Source organism: Hippoglossus stenolepis, chromosome 10, assembly GCF_022539355.2.
Source record: "Hippoglossus stenolepis isolate QCI-W04-F060 chromosome 10, HSTE1.2, whole genome shotgun sequence".
NCBI classification, from domain to species: Eukaryota; Metazoa; Chordata; class Actinopteri; order Pleuronectiformes; family Pleuronectidae; genus Hippoglossus; species Hippoglossus stenolepis.
Genome location: NC_061492.1, coordinates 9,206,623 through 9,220,358, shown reverse-complemented (window position 1 = coordinate 9,220,358; position 13,736 = coordinate 9,206,623). Strand labels below are relative to the sequence as shown.

The following is a 13,736-nucleotide window of genomic DNA, read 5'->3' as shown; positions in this document are numbered from 1 at the left end:
ACCAGCATTGATAACCATTTGTTCAAGGAACTTAATAAAGCTCCAAATTGACCAAACCTTGTGTTTGTCCAGGTGATGCTGGACTTCGTCCACAGAGCTGGCAATGATCCTCTGGTCAGCAGCCATCTTGTCCTTGGCTGTGTCCACCAGGTCCGTCAGGTCCTGCAGAGCCCGCTCATACTGCTCCTTCAGAGCAATGTTCTGGTTCAGCCCGCTGCGTCGGGAACCCACCGTCATCACCAGCTCCTCAAAGGAATCCTGAAAACAGAGAATTTTCTGTGAAGCAGCTTTTACAACATGTTTTTTTTCCGACCAACTTTCAGTGGCAGCTGTCAGTGATGTACATTACCTGGAGTTTCAGTATTTTGTTTGTCGATATCTGGTCTGCCTGCAGTGCTGCTCCTCTCGTTTTGATCTCTGTAATTCTCTGTTCAAAATCTTTTAGGTTCTCCTCTGCACTGGCAATAACCTAAAGTAAACAAATGACATAATACATGATATTTGCATTAATAGTTTGTGTTCTTCAAAGTTGAGCCTTGAAAAGAGACGGTGGAATGTGTGTAGATTACCTCCAGCTGTTTTGAGGCTGGTCTGTCCATGGCTCCAGCTAAGGCCTGTAGGATCTGGCACTTGGTCTCAATTAAAGCAGTTTGGAGAAGCTGTAACTCAGTCTGTATTAGAAATAAGAGACAATTTGAGATAAGATTTCATTTATTTTCTGTTGGTGTTTCTTTTTTCTTTGTAGGTTCAATAAAAATAAACTTTACTTGACAAAGAAAAAGAAAAAACACAGTATTCTGTCAATCTGAGGATACATGTAATTAAGAAGATTTTGGCTTTGATACAACATATGATGGAATTGAAAAGAAACAAAAATCAAATGTAAAAACCTGGTAGGCTGTGAGTTCATGTGCTCTGGTCCTAATGTGGTCACAGCGTTGTCCCAGAGCGCAACCCAGAGCTCCTAATCTCTCTTTCAGGCACTCGAGGTTGTCCTCTAGCAGCGCCCGGTCTTCAAGTCTCAGACCCGAGGACCCGGCTAGGAGAGACTGACTGAGCTTCACCTCCTCCGTCATATGCATCACGTCATTTTCTAATGTCTGCCGAGAAGATCGGAAACAAAGATCAGTTGAGCCCGTGATTAAACTGTCGTGTAGATAAACTGCAACTTTGTTTATCAGTTTCAAATCCCAATATCCTTTGTTTTACTTTTATTACACATCCAGAATGCTAACTTCAACGATTTATGTATCTAGTTGCGGAGATGTTTTTCTATTAAACGGAAAGGTCCGATGAAATTATTATTATTTTTTGGATTTTGAAGCCTGATAGTACCTCCTGCTTTTGTAGGTGGGTCTCTGCGTTTTCAGCCAGCAGCACTGAGCCAGAGAAGACGTTGTTCTCGACACCATCCAGCCAGGAGGAGGTGGATGACACAGCTGTGTAGAGCTGCTGTTCCATCTGCGCCACCTGTGTCTCACCACCACCGGGCTGCGCACATACAAGAAAGTTCCAGGTTTGTATCGCTGAAGCTGATTGAACAAAATATTTAAATCTGTATGCTTTGCAATGTGCAATATTGCGATAGAAATGGTGAAACCTGAGTGGTTATGTCTTCTATTGCCTGTCTGAAGCTGTCGTACAGAGTCTTCAGGGACGATTTGTCTGCTTGTGTTTCTCCTTTGAACAATGATCCAGCTGTGGTCACACGAGAGGCTCTGGAATAAACCTGCAAAAGCACATGACAGTCTCTAGCTTTAAACGTGAACGACAACAGCAAAAGACAGTACACTCCACCTCTACGACTACTTGCTCTAACAATAATAACGCCACAGGGTTTGTACCGGCTGCTTGTGGTCCTGCTCCAGAGTTTTCTGCAGGAGCTGCAGTTTGGTTTTCAGCTCTAACCTCAGGCTCTCCCATCTCTGCCTCATCTGCTCTCGTGCAGCCTGAGAATCCCTCTCAACCAAAGCTGCTGGTGAGAATGGCTCTGTTGTACTGCGTGGTGACAGAAACACGAATGCATTAATGTTCCACTTACAATTTGCCATAAGGATTTATACGTACATTAACTTGACATTTCACCGATCAATGTTTTACTGCCTATATACATAAGTGTGGTATAATGGGATGTAAAATACCTGGCACTGCAGGGTGAGGCCTGCTGGATGAGAATCTCCTCTCCTCTGCTTGCAACCGACTGAAGCAGCCTTTTCTGCTCTGCAAGTTGCTCCTCGAGCTCCTGAAGAGCAAACATTAAGCAATAAGTCAACATTTGACCGTGCTTAACTTGTCATTAAATAGCAAAAGAATAACTATTGTGGTGGTGGTAGAAGACATTTTTATTCTTTAATATTAAGATTATTATTTGAATTTTGCCAGAATGCTGCAGAATCTGCAAATAGGCACAGGTAAAAAATATCTAATGACAAAATGTTTTATAAAGCACATTTTATTTAAATACAGAGTAATGAATATACCCTCTGTCTCTGAAGACTGTCCTGGTGTTGTTGGGTCCGTGTGGTCCGGGCCTGGGCCAGCCACTCCTGCACACTGGGGCTCTGTGAGAGACTGGAGTCGGATTCGCTGTCGTCCTGCTCCTGCAGAGAACACTTTAGGAGCAGACAATACATTGTAAAACAAGAATAAGAAAAGAAAAGAATCAGCAAGGAACCAGGGCCATCAATAGATGCCACCTCTGAGTTTTAGAATAAACATTCAGTATACTCTTAGATTGCAGACAGATATGAGAGGGACTGAACTAAATCCACATACAGTGTTGGTATGTTTTGATATGTCAACAATTGAAGCCTAAAGCTATCTCACCTGGATGTTACTTTGCTTGTCTTGTAGCATCCTCTGCAGCTCCAACAGGCCGCCCTTCAACGTGCGCAGCTTCCTGGCTAGCTGCTCGGCCTCCTCCCTGGTCTCTGTGCGACCCTCCAGCAGCAGGTTCTCACTGTGCATGGACAGCTCGGACAGAGCCTGCACCTTCTCTTCAATCTCCAGGAGCATGTTCTGCAGAATCAGGAGGAGAGAGGCCAGCTCAAACATGGTGTCTGACCACCTGCAGCCGCTCCTGTCACGACACAACAGGCCCCCCAGTTCCAACTGCCCCCCCCTACGCCAGCAGCTTTCCCCGGCCACAGGACAGGGAGAGCTGTCCCTGTGTTTTCATCCTTCGCCCACCTCTCCGGCCTCGCCTCCTGTGCAACATATTACCACTAATCCTTCCTGCTCTGCTACACACATGCTGTCACTCAGATTCAAGAGCTACTATTCCGTGAAGACCACGGTGAATGTTCAGCCCGGTCCAGGACACCTTTCAGAGAAGGAGGTTCTAATGTTTGAAGAAACATTTGGTTTGTAGTAGCATAGCAGCAACTCTTCAACCGATCAACCGGGTTTCCAAAGGCAGAGGGCAACTCTCCCTCCCGCCTTCCCCTCCCCGTCCTCTAGGACTCCCCTACTTGGATATTCTAGCAGCTTCAGCAACAACACCAATCCCAACAGCCGGAATCTATTAATCACATGAAAGCCACAACCCCCCACTGCTCCGCCCTACGCTTCTAACTGGCCCCTGTCATAGAGAGACATCTGCATAATCTGCTTAAGACTAGTTGTACAGTTGCTTAGGAGCCAAGCCGTCTGAATGCCCCTCTAACGCTGCTAATGCTCTTGTTTACTTACTGAGCGGTTCCTGCCCCCTGGGATGATCTATATGTAATAGGGGAAACAAAACACTGACGTATAAGACAGATGTAAACTATCCAGAGCCAATTTTGACTCTAACAGAATGACTAAAAAATATATCTCTAGAGCTAATCTAATATTATTAATATTCAGTAACCTCATTCTGAGATTTAAAAAAATTCCATTCATATTCTTAAGTAATGTGGTAATTCAAATATGTAGATTCTATTCACTGCTTTGAGTGGACAGCAGGGGGAGCTCTTACCTGACATTCAGCAAGCTGATCCTCCATGTCTGTCTCCTCCAGAGGTTCCAGTTCGAGGGTGGAGGTGACGGCACTGCGCATGCTGACCAACCACTGGTCCAGTTCATCGGCCTGGTTGTGATACAGTTGTATGGCCTGTTCCTGACGCTCACCCTCCAGACGGTCACTAACGCGCTCCTGCAACAGAGCACACACATGAATTTATTAATGTGACATAAAAGAACTATCAGCTACCATTAGTACTATTGTATTTTCACAACAACTACCTCCAATAGTTGTTGTTTCCCTGAGGCCTTCATGTGGATGGTGGCCATCCTCTCCGCTAACACAGCCAGGGAGGAATGCATGGCGAGCTGGTCAGCCATGTCTGAGTCCACAGCCTCCGAGGCCAGTTCCTCTGTGAAGCTGGTCTGCAGCCTGTCGATTTCCTCCTGCACACTCTGAATCTCTTCCATCAGACCCTGCAGAGAAGACCATTATAGTTGTAGGGCTACATATATATTTAGTTACTACATTAACATTTTTAAGTTTACCAGAAGCAAGTATTATTTTCTTATTCGGGCAGATTCTGTGCCATCATCTGAACATTATAGAGAGATTCCATCTGCTCCAGCAAACAACATTAATATCTACTATTAATTAAATAAAAAATGGCAACAACAAAAAATTGTGTATCGACAGACCTGAATAATGTGTTAATACAATGAGTACAAGCAGAAATGAACAAATAATTTATAATATAGAAATAGAAATTAAAACGAGAGAGAAAATAATGATTTTTTTAAAGAGATATTCTTTGTAATACAATAAGAGGTTTTTCTTTCTTGTATGCCAGCATCTTACCTGGTCAGCCTTATCTTTTAGACTTTTATTAGGTTGTGCAGGACTCACCTCTTGGGCCTTTACGTGGCTATCGGGGCTTTTATCTGCCTCCACAGGCTCACTCAGTTTGGCCTCCAGAGCTTCCATTTTAGAGGAGATGGACTGCAGCGAACCCTGGTAATGTTGTTGTTTCTCCAGAGCTTCATACAGAGACCTTTGCTTTTCACTGATCTGTATTACAAGGCAAAGGTTGCACAGGCTTAAAACATGACAACAGTCACTGACGATCAATAAATCACAGAGCTGACTTGTATTATTCACATACCACATTCTTTAATGTCTCCCAGGAGCGCTGCAAGTCGTCTAAGTTGGCCACAGACTCAAACGTTGGGTCGTATAATTCTTGGATTGGAGCTCTTATGAGGGTTCCTCTTCCCGTCTAAAAAATCAAATCAAATCAAACAGCGCTATCATCAGTTACAAGAGCGACAAAGCAGCCGTAAAAGTTCCAAACTCATTGTTAGCCATGATGAGCTTGCAGCTGCGGGCAGATAATAGATATGGATTATTAGTGGCATTAGTTTATTCTTCTTTATTAGTTATTGTATGTCTTAATTGAGTGGGTTTTTTTTATAAAAGAAAGTTCAGAAGAGATAAGTAAAAGGTACCAATTAAGAGGAACAGAGAAGGCAGATACCTTGGTTATAGTGGCCTCAGTGTAAGAGATGGGGGAGGGAGAGCGACAGACAGGAGGAGAAGAGACCTCACTGTTAGTGCCCTCCTCCCCAGACTCCTCAGTTACAGGAGACAGGAGAGTGTGACAACGGCCAGCCGTCATCTGACACGCCATGCAAGAAACATTAACAGAAGAGCAGACAGGCAAGGTGGGTGTGCAAAGGTTAATCATATGCAATGTGTTTTTAGATAAAAGTGGCACAACGCAACTTATAAAAACACATTTAGCTATGAAAGCATGCAAAAGGTTTTATTAATAAAATAACAGGAAGCCAGAGTTAGCAGAATGAGTCAGGAGGTTTATTAATTAGGCAAAGCCCTCAGCAAAATACAGCTGCAAATAGCTTTCTCAGCATCAGTAGGATCTGTGGTATTTGGTCTTTTCTTACCATGACGGCTTGGGCTGACGATTTCTTTGATTTGTCCCCGTCCACGTCCTGCAGCCCCTCAGGCAGCCCCTCCACATCAGTCACAGTCAGCAGCATGGTGGCGTGTTTGGCCTTCACTGCCAGCATCTTGCATTTGGAGTTCAGTGAGGCGATCTGCTCTTGGTAGCCTTTGATTTTCTGGGCAAGTTCCTATTCAAAAATACAAAATATCAAACTTACTATCTTTCTACTAATTTGCAGCCCTTTTGTGTTCAATTTGCATGTTCACATCTAGTTTATGTGTAGTTTTAATACATGCAAGCCTGCCATGGTTTATATGTTATGGCTACAAGTCAGTGAAGACCTGAGCAGAGATTCTTGCCCTGTATCTCTTCTCTCCCTATAGTTGAATGAGTTGCAGCTGCTTTTGACCCTGTACATGAAACCTGGGTATAAATGAATGAATTCATGTATTGTACTTCATGGTGAAGGATCTGGGCCTGCAGCTCCTGGATGCTACTGGTGGGGATCGGTCGATCCTGGATGACGCGGTGTGCTTCCTCGATCAGCCCCTGTAGGTCTCGCACTTCCTGTTCATATTGCTCGTACTGCACCACTGCTTCCTGCGCAAAACCACAAAGAGTTTTGCAACAGTTAGACAAAGACAAAGAAGCAGACAGAGCTTATTGTATCTGAATGCAGGGTTTGCAACAGTAGAAATTAGCTGTGCAGTAGTGCCCCCTATTGTACCTGCAGGATGTTGCACTGCTGAATGGCAACATGCTGCAACTGACTAGCTTCTTGCTGCAGACGCAGAGCTGTGCGGCAAATGGCAAGGTTGGGCATCACCTCCTCTGGGACCCACAGAGCGCTCTGACACAGCTGCACTGCCTGCACCTGCTGCTTGAAGCTCTCCATATCTGACAACAGACGCTGCAAAAACAGGAGGTTTACATTTTAAGATATTGTTACATGCAAAGTAAGCATTTCAAGATTTTCTTAAATAGATTGTGAGCTACATTTTGGATTGTTTAATGAGTGGTTACCTGTCTCTGGGTCAGCTGTTCTTTGAGGCTCTGGCGTGCCAACTCTGGTGAGGTCAGTGTGGCTTGGACCTGCTCCAGAGCAACGTGAAGGGCCTTAACTTCATACTCCAGGGCCTCCATGCTCTGAGAACATATCAGTCAAATACATATTTATCTGCTCATAAATTACATCATCAGTATCAATTGTCAGGTTTACTGAAATATAAAAACATTGAAGAAATAACTCATGAGCCTTAATTCCTTAGTTTTACTTCAAAGTGCTAATTTACATTTTTGAGGAGCTTTTGAAAAAGTATAAAACAGATAAGAAATCTCGTCTTTTTTTCCTTCTTTACCTTATTTGCATCCTCCAAGCTCTGCAGCCTTGTCTTGATGTTTTGCTGAAGCTCCTCTGTGTTTCGACTGAGCTCACAGACCTGTTGGCTCACAGATTCAACCTGCAGCACCTCAGACAGGAGGTCTACTTTCTCCGCCATTGATTCCAGGTCTCCGTGGAGCTCCCGGGACTCACGCAGGACAGCCTGAGCAACAAGGACAACAAGGCAGTGGATGAGAGGCAAGTTAAGACAGCTGTAGCCATGTCCATCCAATTACACATTTCATTCTCAAAATAAAGTGTGGTGAAGCCAATAACGAATCAAGAGCTTAATAAGCTAAACAAATCTGTTTTAAGTACAGCTGACTAAACCCGAAACTCACCTGATACATTCGCATCTGCTCCTGCAGGTGAACAGAGGAGTTCCAGATGATGTTGGCCTTCACCAGGCTTTTGGCTTTCTCTGACCACCTCACGATGAAGTCCAGCATCTCATTATACTCGTCTAAATGGCAGACAGCCTGAAGAGCCAAGACAAGAGAGAGGCTGAAAAAGCGTATTTCACTGACGAAGAACACAAAAGCATAAAGTATGCGGGCGCAAACCTTTTTGAGCCAGTTGTTCCTACAGTCTGCTAGTCGAGTTGTGTGATGATGCATCTCTGATAGTTTGCTGATAGCATCACTCAGCTGTTTGGCCAGCAGGGGGTTTCTGCGGCCAAACTCTTGCACGGCGTAATCCAGTTCTGCGAGGGTGCGACCGCAAACGTCCAAGTCCTCAGCCAAGCTCTGTGAAGAGAAGTGTGACATGTAGAATTGAGCACCGTGACATTATCGAATGGCCGTCAATGATAGTGTAACTTTGCTATTTCTAAATTAAATCCAATGTCACAGTAGATCCAAGCAGGATTAGATAACCCACCTTGACCTCTTCTTTGGCATGATCGACATCTGGAGATTTTTCCTTGAATTTCGCAGTGACGGCTTTGAGTTTCTCAGAGATGTCATGGATTCTGGAGCTGAAGTCCTCTTTTATTTCCCTGGTTTTCTGAATTTCTCTCTCTTTAGAAAGAACCTAAAAAATAATAAGAAATAAATAAAATGCCAAATGATATATTTAACAGTGTATGTTTTCCCTGTAACAGATGCTATGTTCGTATTTGCATTCAAAGTTGTTGAATCGATATAATACCTGATCCTCGATGGCACCCAATGCAAGTGAAACCTCAGCCAGTTGCATGGAGATTTCAGACGGCAGGATAGTGTAGAGATCCAGGTACTTGCTCTGTTGCTGCTCTGCTAATTTATCCACATTCTGGCGATAAGTGATGACATCTTCATGTACAATCTGTACAAGAGATAAACAAGACACATGAAGCCTTTCTCCTATATAACAACAATACTCAAATATCAATGTTGACAGTAGGATATTCACAAACATGGTATTTCTCTTTTTTGCATGGCAGATATACCTCAAGCTCCTGCAGCAGAGAATCAATGTCTGGAGTGGGATTGAGAAGAAGCTCCCTGGTCTCCTGGATCCAGGCTTTCACAACACTGAGCTCCTTCTCCACTTCCTCTCTGTCCCTCAGTTCCTGAGCAGTTTGAGCTCGCTTAGTCCTGGACTGTGTCAGGAGGCTGGGGACAAGGATCAAAAAAAGATTCTACTCAAACTCTGATTTGCCAAAATATGGTTAACTTGAATTCTAAGTGACTAGAATTAATACAACCCAAAAAATAAAGCATGCCCTTGTCTCACTACCTTTCCATCTGGTCTTGTACAGCTCTGATCTCCTTCAGGCTGGGCAGCTCTTCCTGTTCACTTGTCGGCGAGGGCACTTCCACATCGTGCAAAAGGCTGAGGGCGTACTGGCGGAGCAGCATTAGAGAGGAGAGCTCTCTCTCCAAGTCTTGGCTCAGCAGGTCGTGCTGGTCCAACAGAGACTGCAGCGTGGCTTTCAACGCCTTTTCAATGGCAGTATCAGGGAACCGACTTTGGAGCTCATCAGAGACCGCTCTCACCTTCACCATCTATAAAAAAGATAATTTAGAAAGTTAATAGTATATTTCAACACGATATTGTGTGATATACATGTTTTTGTGTTTACATAATCATTTATTTATGCACAACATATTTTCTTTTCACATGGTTTGCCTTTATACCTTTTCCCTGAAAGTCCTCCATTCCTGTGCTGTGTCCTCGAGCACTCTCTCCTGTCCGCGGGCCACGCTGCGTAGCCGTGTCCAGCGCTGCCACACGGTGGTCATCGAGCGACTGATGGTGGCCTTGCTGACATCACTCCCCACCAGCTCCAGCTGAGAGGCTTGCTCCTCCAAACCACTCAGTTTCTCTTGGAAGCCATTCACCAGTGATACAAGGCACTGGACAATTAAGAGATAATAAACTAAGTGCATAATAGAAGCATCAACAATTTTCATAAATGGAAAATGACTTTTTTATACCTGATGGCTGCAGAGCTTATCCTCAGCCTCTTGGCTTGTGGCTGCCTTTGCAGTGGAGAATTCAGTCAGCTTCTTCTCAGCCTCGTTCATGAGCTCAATGACAGTCTGCCTTGCCTCCTGGTAGGAATTCCACTGAATCACACAGCTAAAAAATATTTCAAATTTTAGAGAATTAAATGCAACAAAAAGAACAACAATTCTACCTATTTACTGTATATTACATGTGCACCATCACCCTTTCATTCTCACTACCTTTGAAGGACATCCTGGTGACACTGGAGCTGATCTCCGACCTCCACACCTCTCTGCTTCGCCGAATCCACGCTCACACGCAGCTGCTCTTTAGCTACTGGGTTGACCAGGTTCTCCAGCTGTGGAAGCAGCGTCTGCAATTCCTCCAGGTGGTTGAGGAACTCCTGCTCCGTGGACACGATGTCACTCTGTTGCCGGAGACACTCTTCATAGTTTTCCACATCCACACCCAGGCTAGCTTGCTGCAGGAAGGACACGGCGTCCTCCAGCCATTCACAGGCTGACTGCATCCTGAAGTGGTACTTCTGACACAACACCAGGGCTTCCTCCAGAGTAATCTTCGCACAAAAACAATTTAAGTTTAATTCATAGATATCATGTGAACTCCAACAAATAGCATGCATTTCATGATTTATAATGTATAATTTGAATGTTTTATAGAATATAACATTGTCCCACCTGTTTTGAGCTCAGAGCTTTTTGAACGTCGGCCTGCAGCTTTGCCATCTCCTCCAGGCTTGTATCTACGTGGGCTGGGACAAGCTCATTGGCACTGACATACTTCTGATTCTCTCTGCTACTGAGAGCAGCCACAATCCTCAGTCTGGACTGCACTTCCTCCTGCATGATTTGCTGCTTCCTGATCTCCTCCTGCACCTTCTCCACCCTCACGTCCACAATCACAGCACAGTCCAGCTCATCCCTGACGTGCTGCAGCCAGTCCAGGGTCCTTTTCATCTCGGTCTCAAAGTCTTTACTCTGAATAAACCTGTTCTCGCACTCTTCTATCAGGTCCCCGACTGCAGCCTGCAAGGAGCGCAGCTCCTCTTGCCACAGAACCACTTGCTCTTTAGAGGCATCTTGAGCTGCTTGGTCCACACGGGGTGCGAGAGTGTCCATCTGCTCCATGAGCCTCGACAAGTGAGAGTTGGCACTCTGAAGACTCCCTGCCAGAGTATGGTAGTTCTTCAACCTCTCCTCAGCTGACTGGGTCTCTGCATTGACTTTAACCAGCTGCTCTTTTGTGGCCTTTAACTCAAAGTCCACTTGCATAGCCATCGCCTTATGGTCCTCAAATGACTCTAAGGTTTCATCCAGATGCTCTATTTTCTGTTCTACCAGCCTCTTCAGGCCGTTGTACAGGCTCACAAGTTGTGTCATTTCCTCTGGGCGCCATGGTTGACCAGTGCTCCGAAATCCCTCCTTCTTCTGGTTCAGTTCACTCACAGCAAGACCCAGGTTGCTCAGATCTGCCTGAATGGCTTTGTATTCACTCTGCAAACTGACAACTTCTTCTGTTTGCAGGCCTACAGGCTGTGTGCCAAGGGTATTGAACTGCTCCTCGAGCTCTTTCAGTGCTTTATGAGTGACATCTATGAAAGATGTGTACTCATTCCTTGTAAGAATAGCCTGCTGGATTTTCTCCTGTTTCTCTTTGCCTGATGTCAATATGCTATTATATTGTTGAGGGAGGGTGTTGAGTTTCTCATCCAAATAGCAGTGGTCTACTTCATTCAGAGTGGGCAATATTTCCTGGCCTGCTCTTTGTACAATCAGGAGGAGGTTCTCATATTCAATTGCCTGCTCAACTATCAGTTGATACTTCAGAAGCTGAGCTTCCAACTCAGCATCTCCAACCATCAGATTTACTTCAGGAAATGTGACTATATCAGCTTGTTTTATCCACAGACATATTTTCTCAAGATCAGTCTTGAAATACTTTCTGGAGACAAGCACTTTTTCCAGCTCATGAAGTTTCTGGCCACATCTGTGTAACGTCTTGTCAAAGATGTTTTGCAGCTCCTGTAACTTTGTGAGAATCTCATTCCTTTCTTCCTCGCTGGCATCCCTCATCAGATCCCTGCCCTGAGCCCACAGGGAGGTCAGCTCGCTCTGATAGGCCTTCAGACTGCTTTGGATGTTCCTGCATGTTCGGACCTGCTTGGCCAGGTCATCAGGTAACAAGGCAATGTACTCCTCTGCCTGGGCCTTCTTCTCGTTCTGCTGGACCCAGGAAATTGACTGACCCACAGCCATGAGGAACTGTGTCCTCTCTGTGAAAGCTTTGCTGAGGTGCTTTCTGCGCTGCACCACTTTCACACTTAGAGATTCCACCTCAGACTGAGTGTCAGAAATCATCAGTTGCAAATGCTGCCGTTCACTGAGGCCCAGCCGGGGGAGCACCCTGTCGGAATCAGCCATGGCTTGAGCCAGCAGGAGCTGCTTGGCCTCCAACTCACTGCAGATGCTCAGGTGGTCAAACAGGAAGCTCTGAGCCAGCTCAGGAGGAGGACTCATTTTCATGGCCTCAGACAGGGCAGGCTGCTGCTCCTCTGCCCAGTCCCGAGCTTCTCTTAGACGCGCTTCTACTTGGCTCATATCTTCTAGCGTCACCACCGAGTCCTGTACTTTCTTCTCAATCAGGTTTTGCATTTGAGACCATCTCTGCTCAAAGTGGCTGATTTGCTCTTTTACCAGCTCCTTATCATCCAAGTTCAAATGATGGATGACTTTCTGTTTCTGATCCTTAAGGTCCTCCAGAGTTCCTTTTTGTTCTTCCAGAGTCACTGCAAGTTTCCGTAAAGCCTCCAAGTGCTGAGATGAACTTTCAGCATCCGTTCTGAGTGAAAAAGAAAAGATGAAGAATAACAATTACAGATTTTATCTTTACAATGAAAAAAATTAACTTAATTAATTTCCCAACATTTACATAGTTGAACAAATGGATTTGCAGAGATATTTTCAGTGACATCTTAGATACATTTCCTTTCAAAAGACTATGAGGTAACGGAAGAAGATACTTTTTGGCTTTAGTCTTGTCAAGAAACAAGCAATACGTGATGGAAAATGATTACAAACACACCTGGCCAGGTTGTCCCACTCTTTGGACACCTGTTCGAACAGTGCCTCCACCGCAGAGATACAGTCATGATATTCTTTAGACCTCTGCAGATCCTCCTCCCTCTGGCTCTCCAGCTTGTTGGCCTGGTTACAGAGCTCAAGCCAGGAATGGCTCAGACGGTGCAGCTCTGCATGCTCTGGAGACTCCTGGCCACCAGTCAATCTGCTCACAGTTTCTGTCATCTTGGTCAGGATATTCTGTTTGGACTGCAGTTGCTGGCTGCAGTCCTGTGTGACAAGCAATATACCGAGTGGTTACCACAAACACACCCAAATAGGAAAACAGATGTCTCTTTAATCCCCACACAACCCATGCCAGAATGTGCCATTAGATTGTGATATCACAGTCACCAACAGAATCATGTTTTAATAAGCAAGTAAGATGTTTAATGAGGATGACTAAGAAACAGTTCTCCTTTGTGTGCCCTGTCAGGGGCTCAGTGGTTGTGACACGGTTTCCTACCTTGGCTTGTGACAGCATGTTTTGTGCTATCTTGGTCTCCAGCTCTGCGGGTCGCCTGGAGAGGCTGAGGAGCTGCTGCTCCATGTCCTGGAACAGGCTGGTTAGATCTTGTTTCTGTTCCTTGATCTCTCTCCAACCCTCTGACAGCTCCTGTGCACTGGACATCCTTTCCTCTATCTGCAAAAACATATTTATGCCACCCTGCAGTGAATATTTGCAGGATTATGTATTCATGGATACAGATCACAATGCATGGCCTGCTATATGGTCCAGCATTCATTTGTCAACATACACTATGTCTTTATCTATCAATGTGTAATATGTCAACATATAACCAAAAATGATGTATTAAAAACCCGTGTTTATGAGTAAATATTATGATAGTAGATCCGTACAGTGGGTGTTTTATGTTG

The 13,736-nt window shown here is 44.8% G+C and overlaps 1 protein-coding gene across 1 annotated transcript in view; it reads right to left on the bottom strand.

The window, feature by feature from the left end:
• syne1b (spectrin repeat containing, nuclear envelope 1b) overlaps positions 1 to 13,736 on the bottom strand; it is a 73,225-nt gene that overhangs the window by 19,617 nt on the left and 39,872 nt on the right. The window contains exons 76-108 of the mRNA XM_047341617.1: positions 13,324 to 13,500; positions 12,823 to 13,088; positions 10,419 to 12,579; positions 9,960 to 10,297; positions 9,708 to 9,852; positions 9,408 to 9,626; positions 9,007 to 9,275; positions 8,717 to 8,882; positions 8,437 to 8,592; positions 8,167 to 8,319; positions 7,851 to 8,033; positions 7,629 to 7,766; positions 7,265 to 7,450; positions 6,930 to 7,052; positions 6,634 to 6,816; positions 6,363 to 6,506; positions 5,905 to 6,093; positions 5,478 to 5,618; positions 5,106 to 5,219; positions 4,850 to 5,011; positions 4,225 to 4,419; positions 3,959 to 4,135; positions 3,691 to 3,717; positions 2,827 to 3,018; positions 2,481 to 2,612; positions 2,142 to 2,242; positions 1,845 to 1,998; positions 1,601 to 1,729; positions 1,336 to 1,491; positions 891 to 1,100; positions 570 to 671; positions 350 to 469; positions 58 to 258 (exon numbers count right to left, since the gene is read on the bottom strand). Coding sequence (XP_047197573.1) covers positions 58 to 258; positions 350 to 469; positions 570 to 671; positions 891 to 1,100; positions 1,336 to 1,491; positions 1,601 to 1,729; positions 1,845 to 1,998; positions 2,142 to 2,242; positions 2,481 to 2,612; positions 2,827 to 3,018; positions 3,691 to 3,717; positions 3,959 to 4,135; positions 4,225 to 4,419; positions 4,850 to 5,011; positions 5,106 to 5,219; positions 5,478 to 5,618; positions 5,905 to 6,093; positions 6,363 to 6,506; positions 6,634 to 6,816; positions 6,930 to 7,052; positions 7,265 to 7,450; positions 7,629 to 7,766; positions 7,851 to 8,033; positions 8,167 to 8,319; positions 8,437 to 8,592; positions 8,717 to 8,882; positions 9,007 to 9,275; positions 9,408 to 9,626; positions 9,708 to 9,852; positions 9,960 to 10,297; positions 10,419 to 12,579; positions 12,823 to 13,088; positions 13,324 to 13,500 — 7,509 coding nt within the window. The remainder of the gene's footprint in view (positions 1 to 57; positions 259 to 349; positions 470 to 569; positions 672 to 890; positions 1,101 to 1,335; positions 1,492 to 1,600; positions 1,730 to 1,844; positions 1,999 to 2,141; positions 2,243 to 2,480; positions 2,613 to 2,826; positions 3,019 to 3,690; positions 3,718 to 3,958; positions 4,136 to 4,224; positions 4,420 to 4,849; positions 5,012 to 5,105; positions 5,220 to 5,477; positions 5,619 to 5,904; positions 6,094 to 6,362; positions 6,507 to 6,633; positions 6,817 to 6,929; positions 7,053 to 7,264; positions 7,451 to 7,628; positions 7,767 to 7,850; positions 8,034 to 8,166; positions 8,320 to 8,436; positions 8,593 to 8,716; positions 8,883 to 9,006; positions 9,276 to 9,407; positions 9,627 to 9,707; positions 9,853 to 9,959; positions 10,298 to 10,418; positions 12,580 to 12,822; positions 13,089 to 13,323; positions 13,501 to 13,736) is intronic.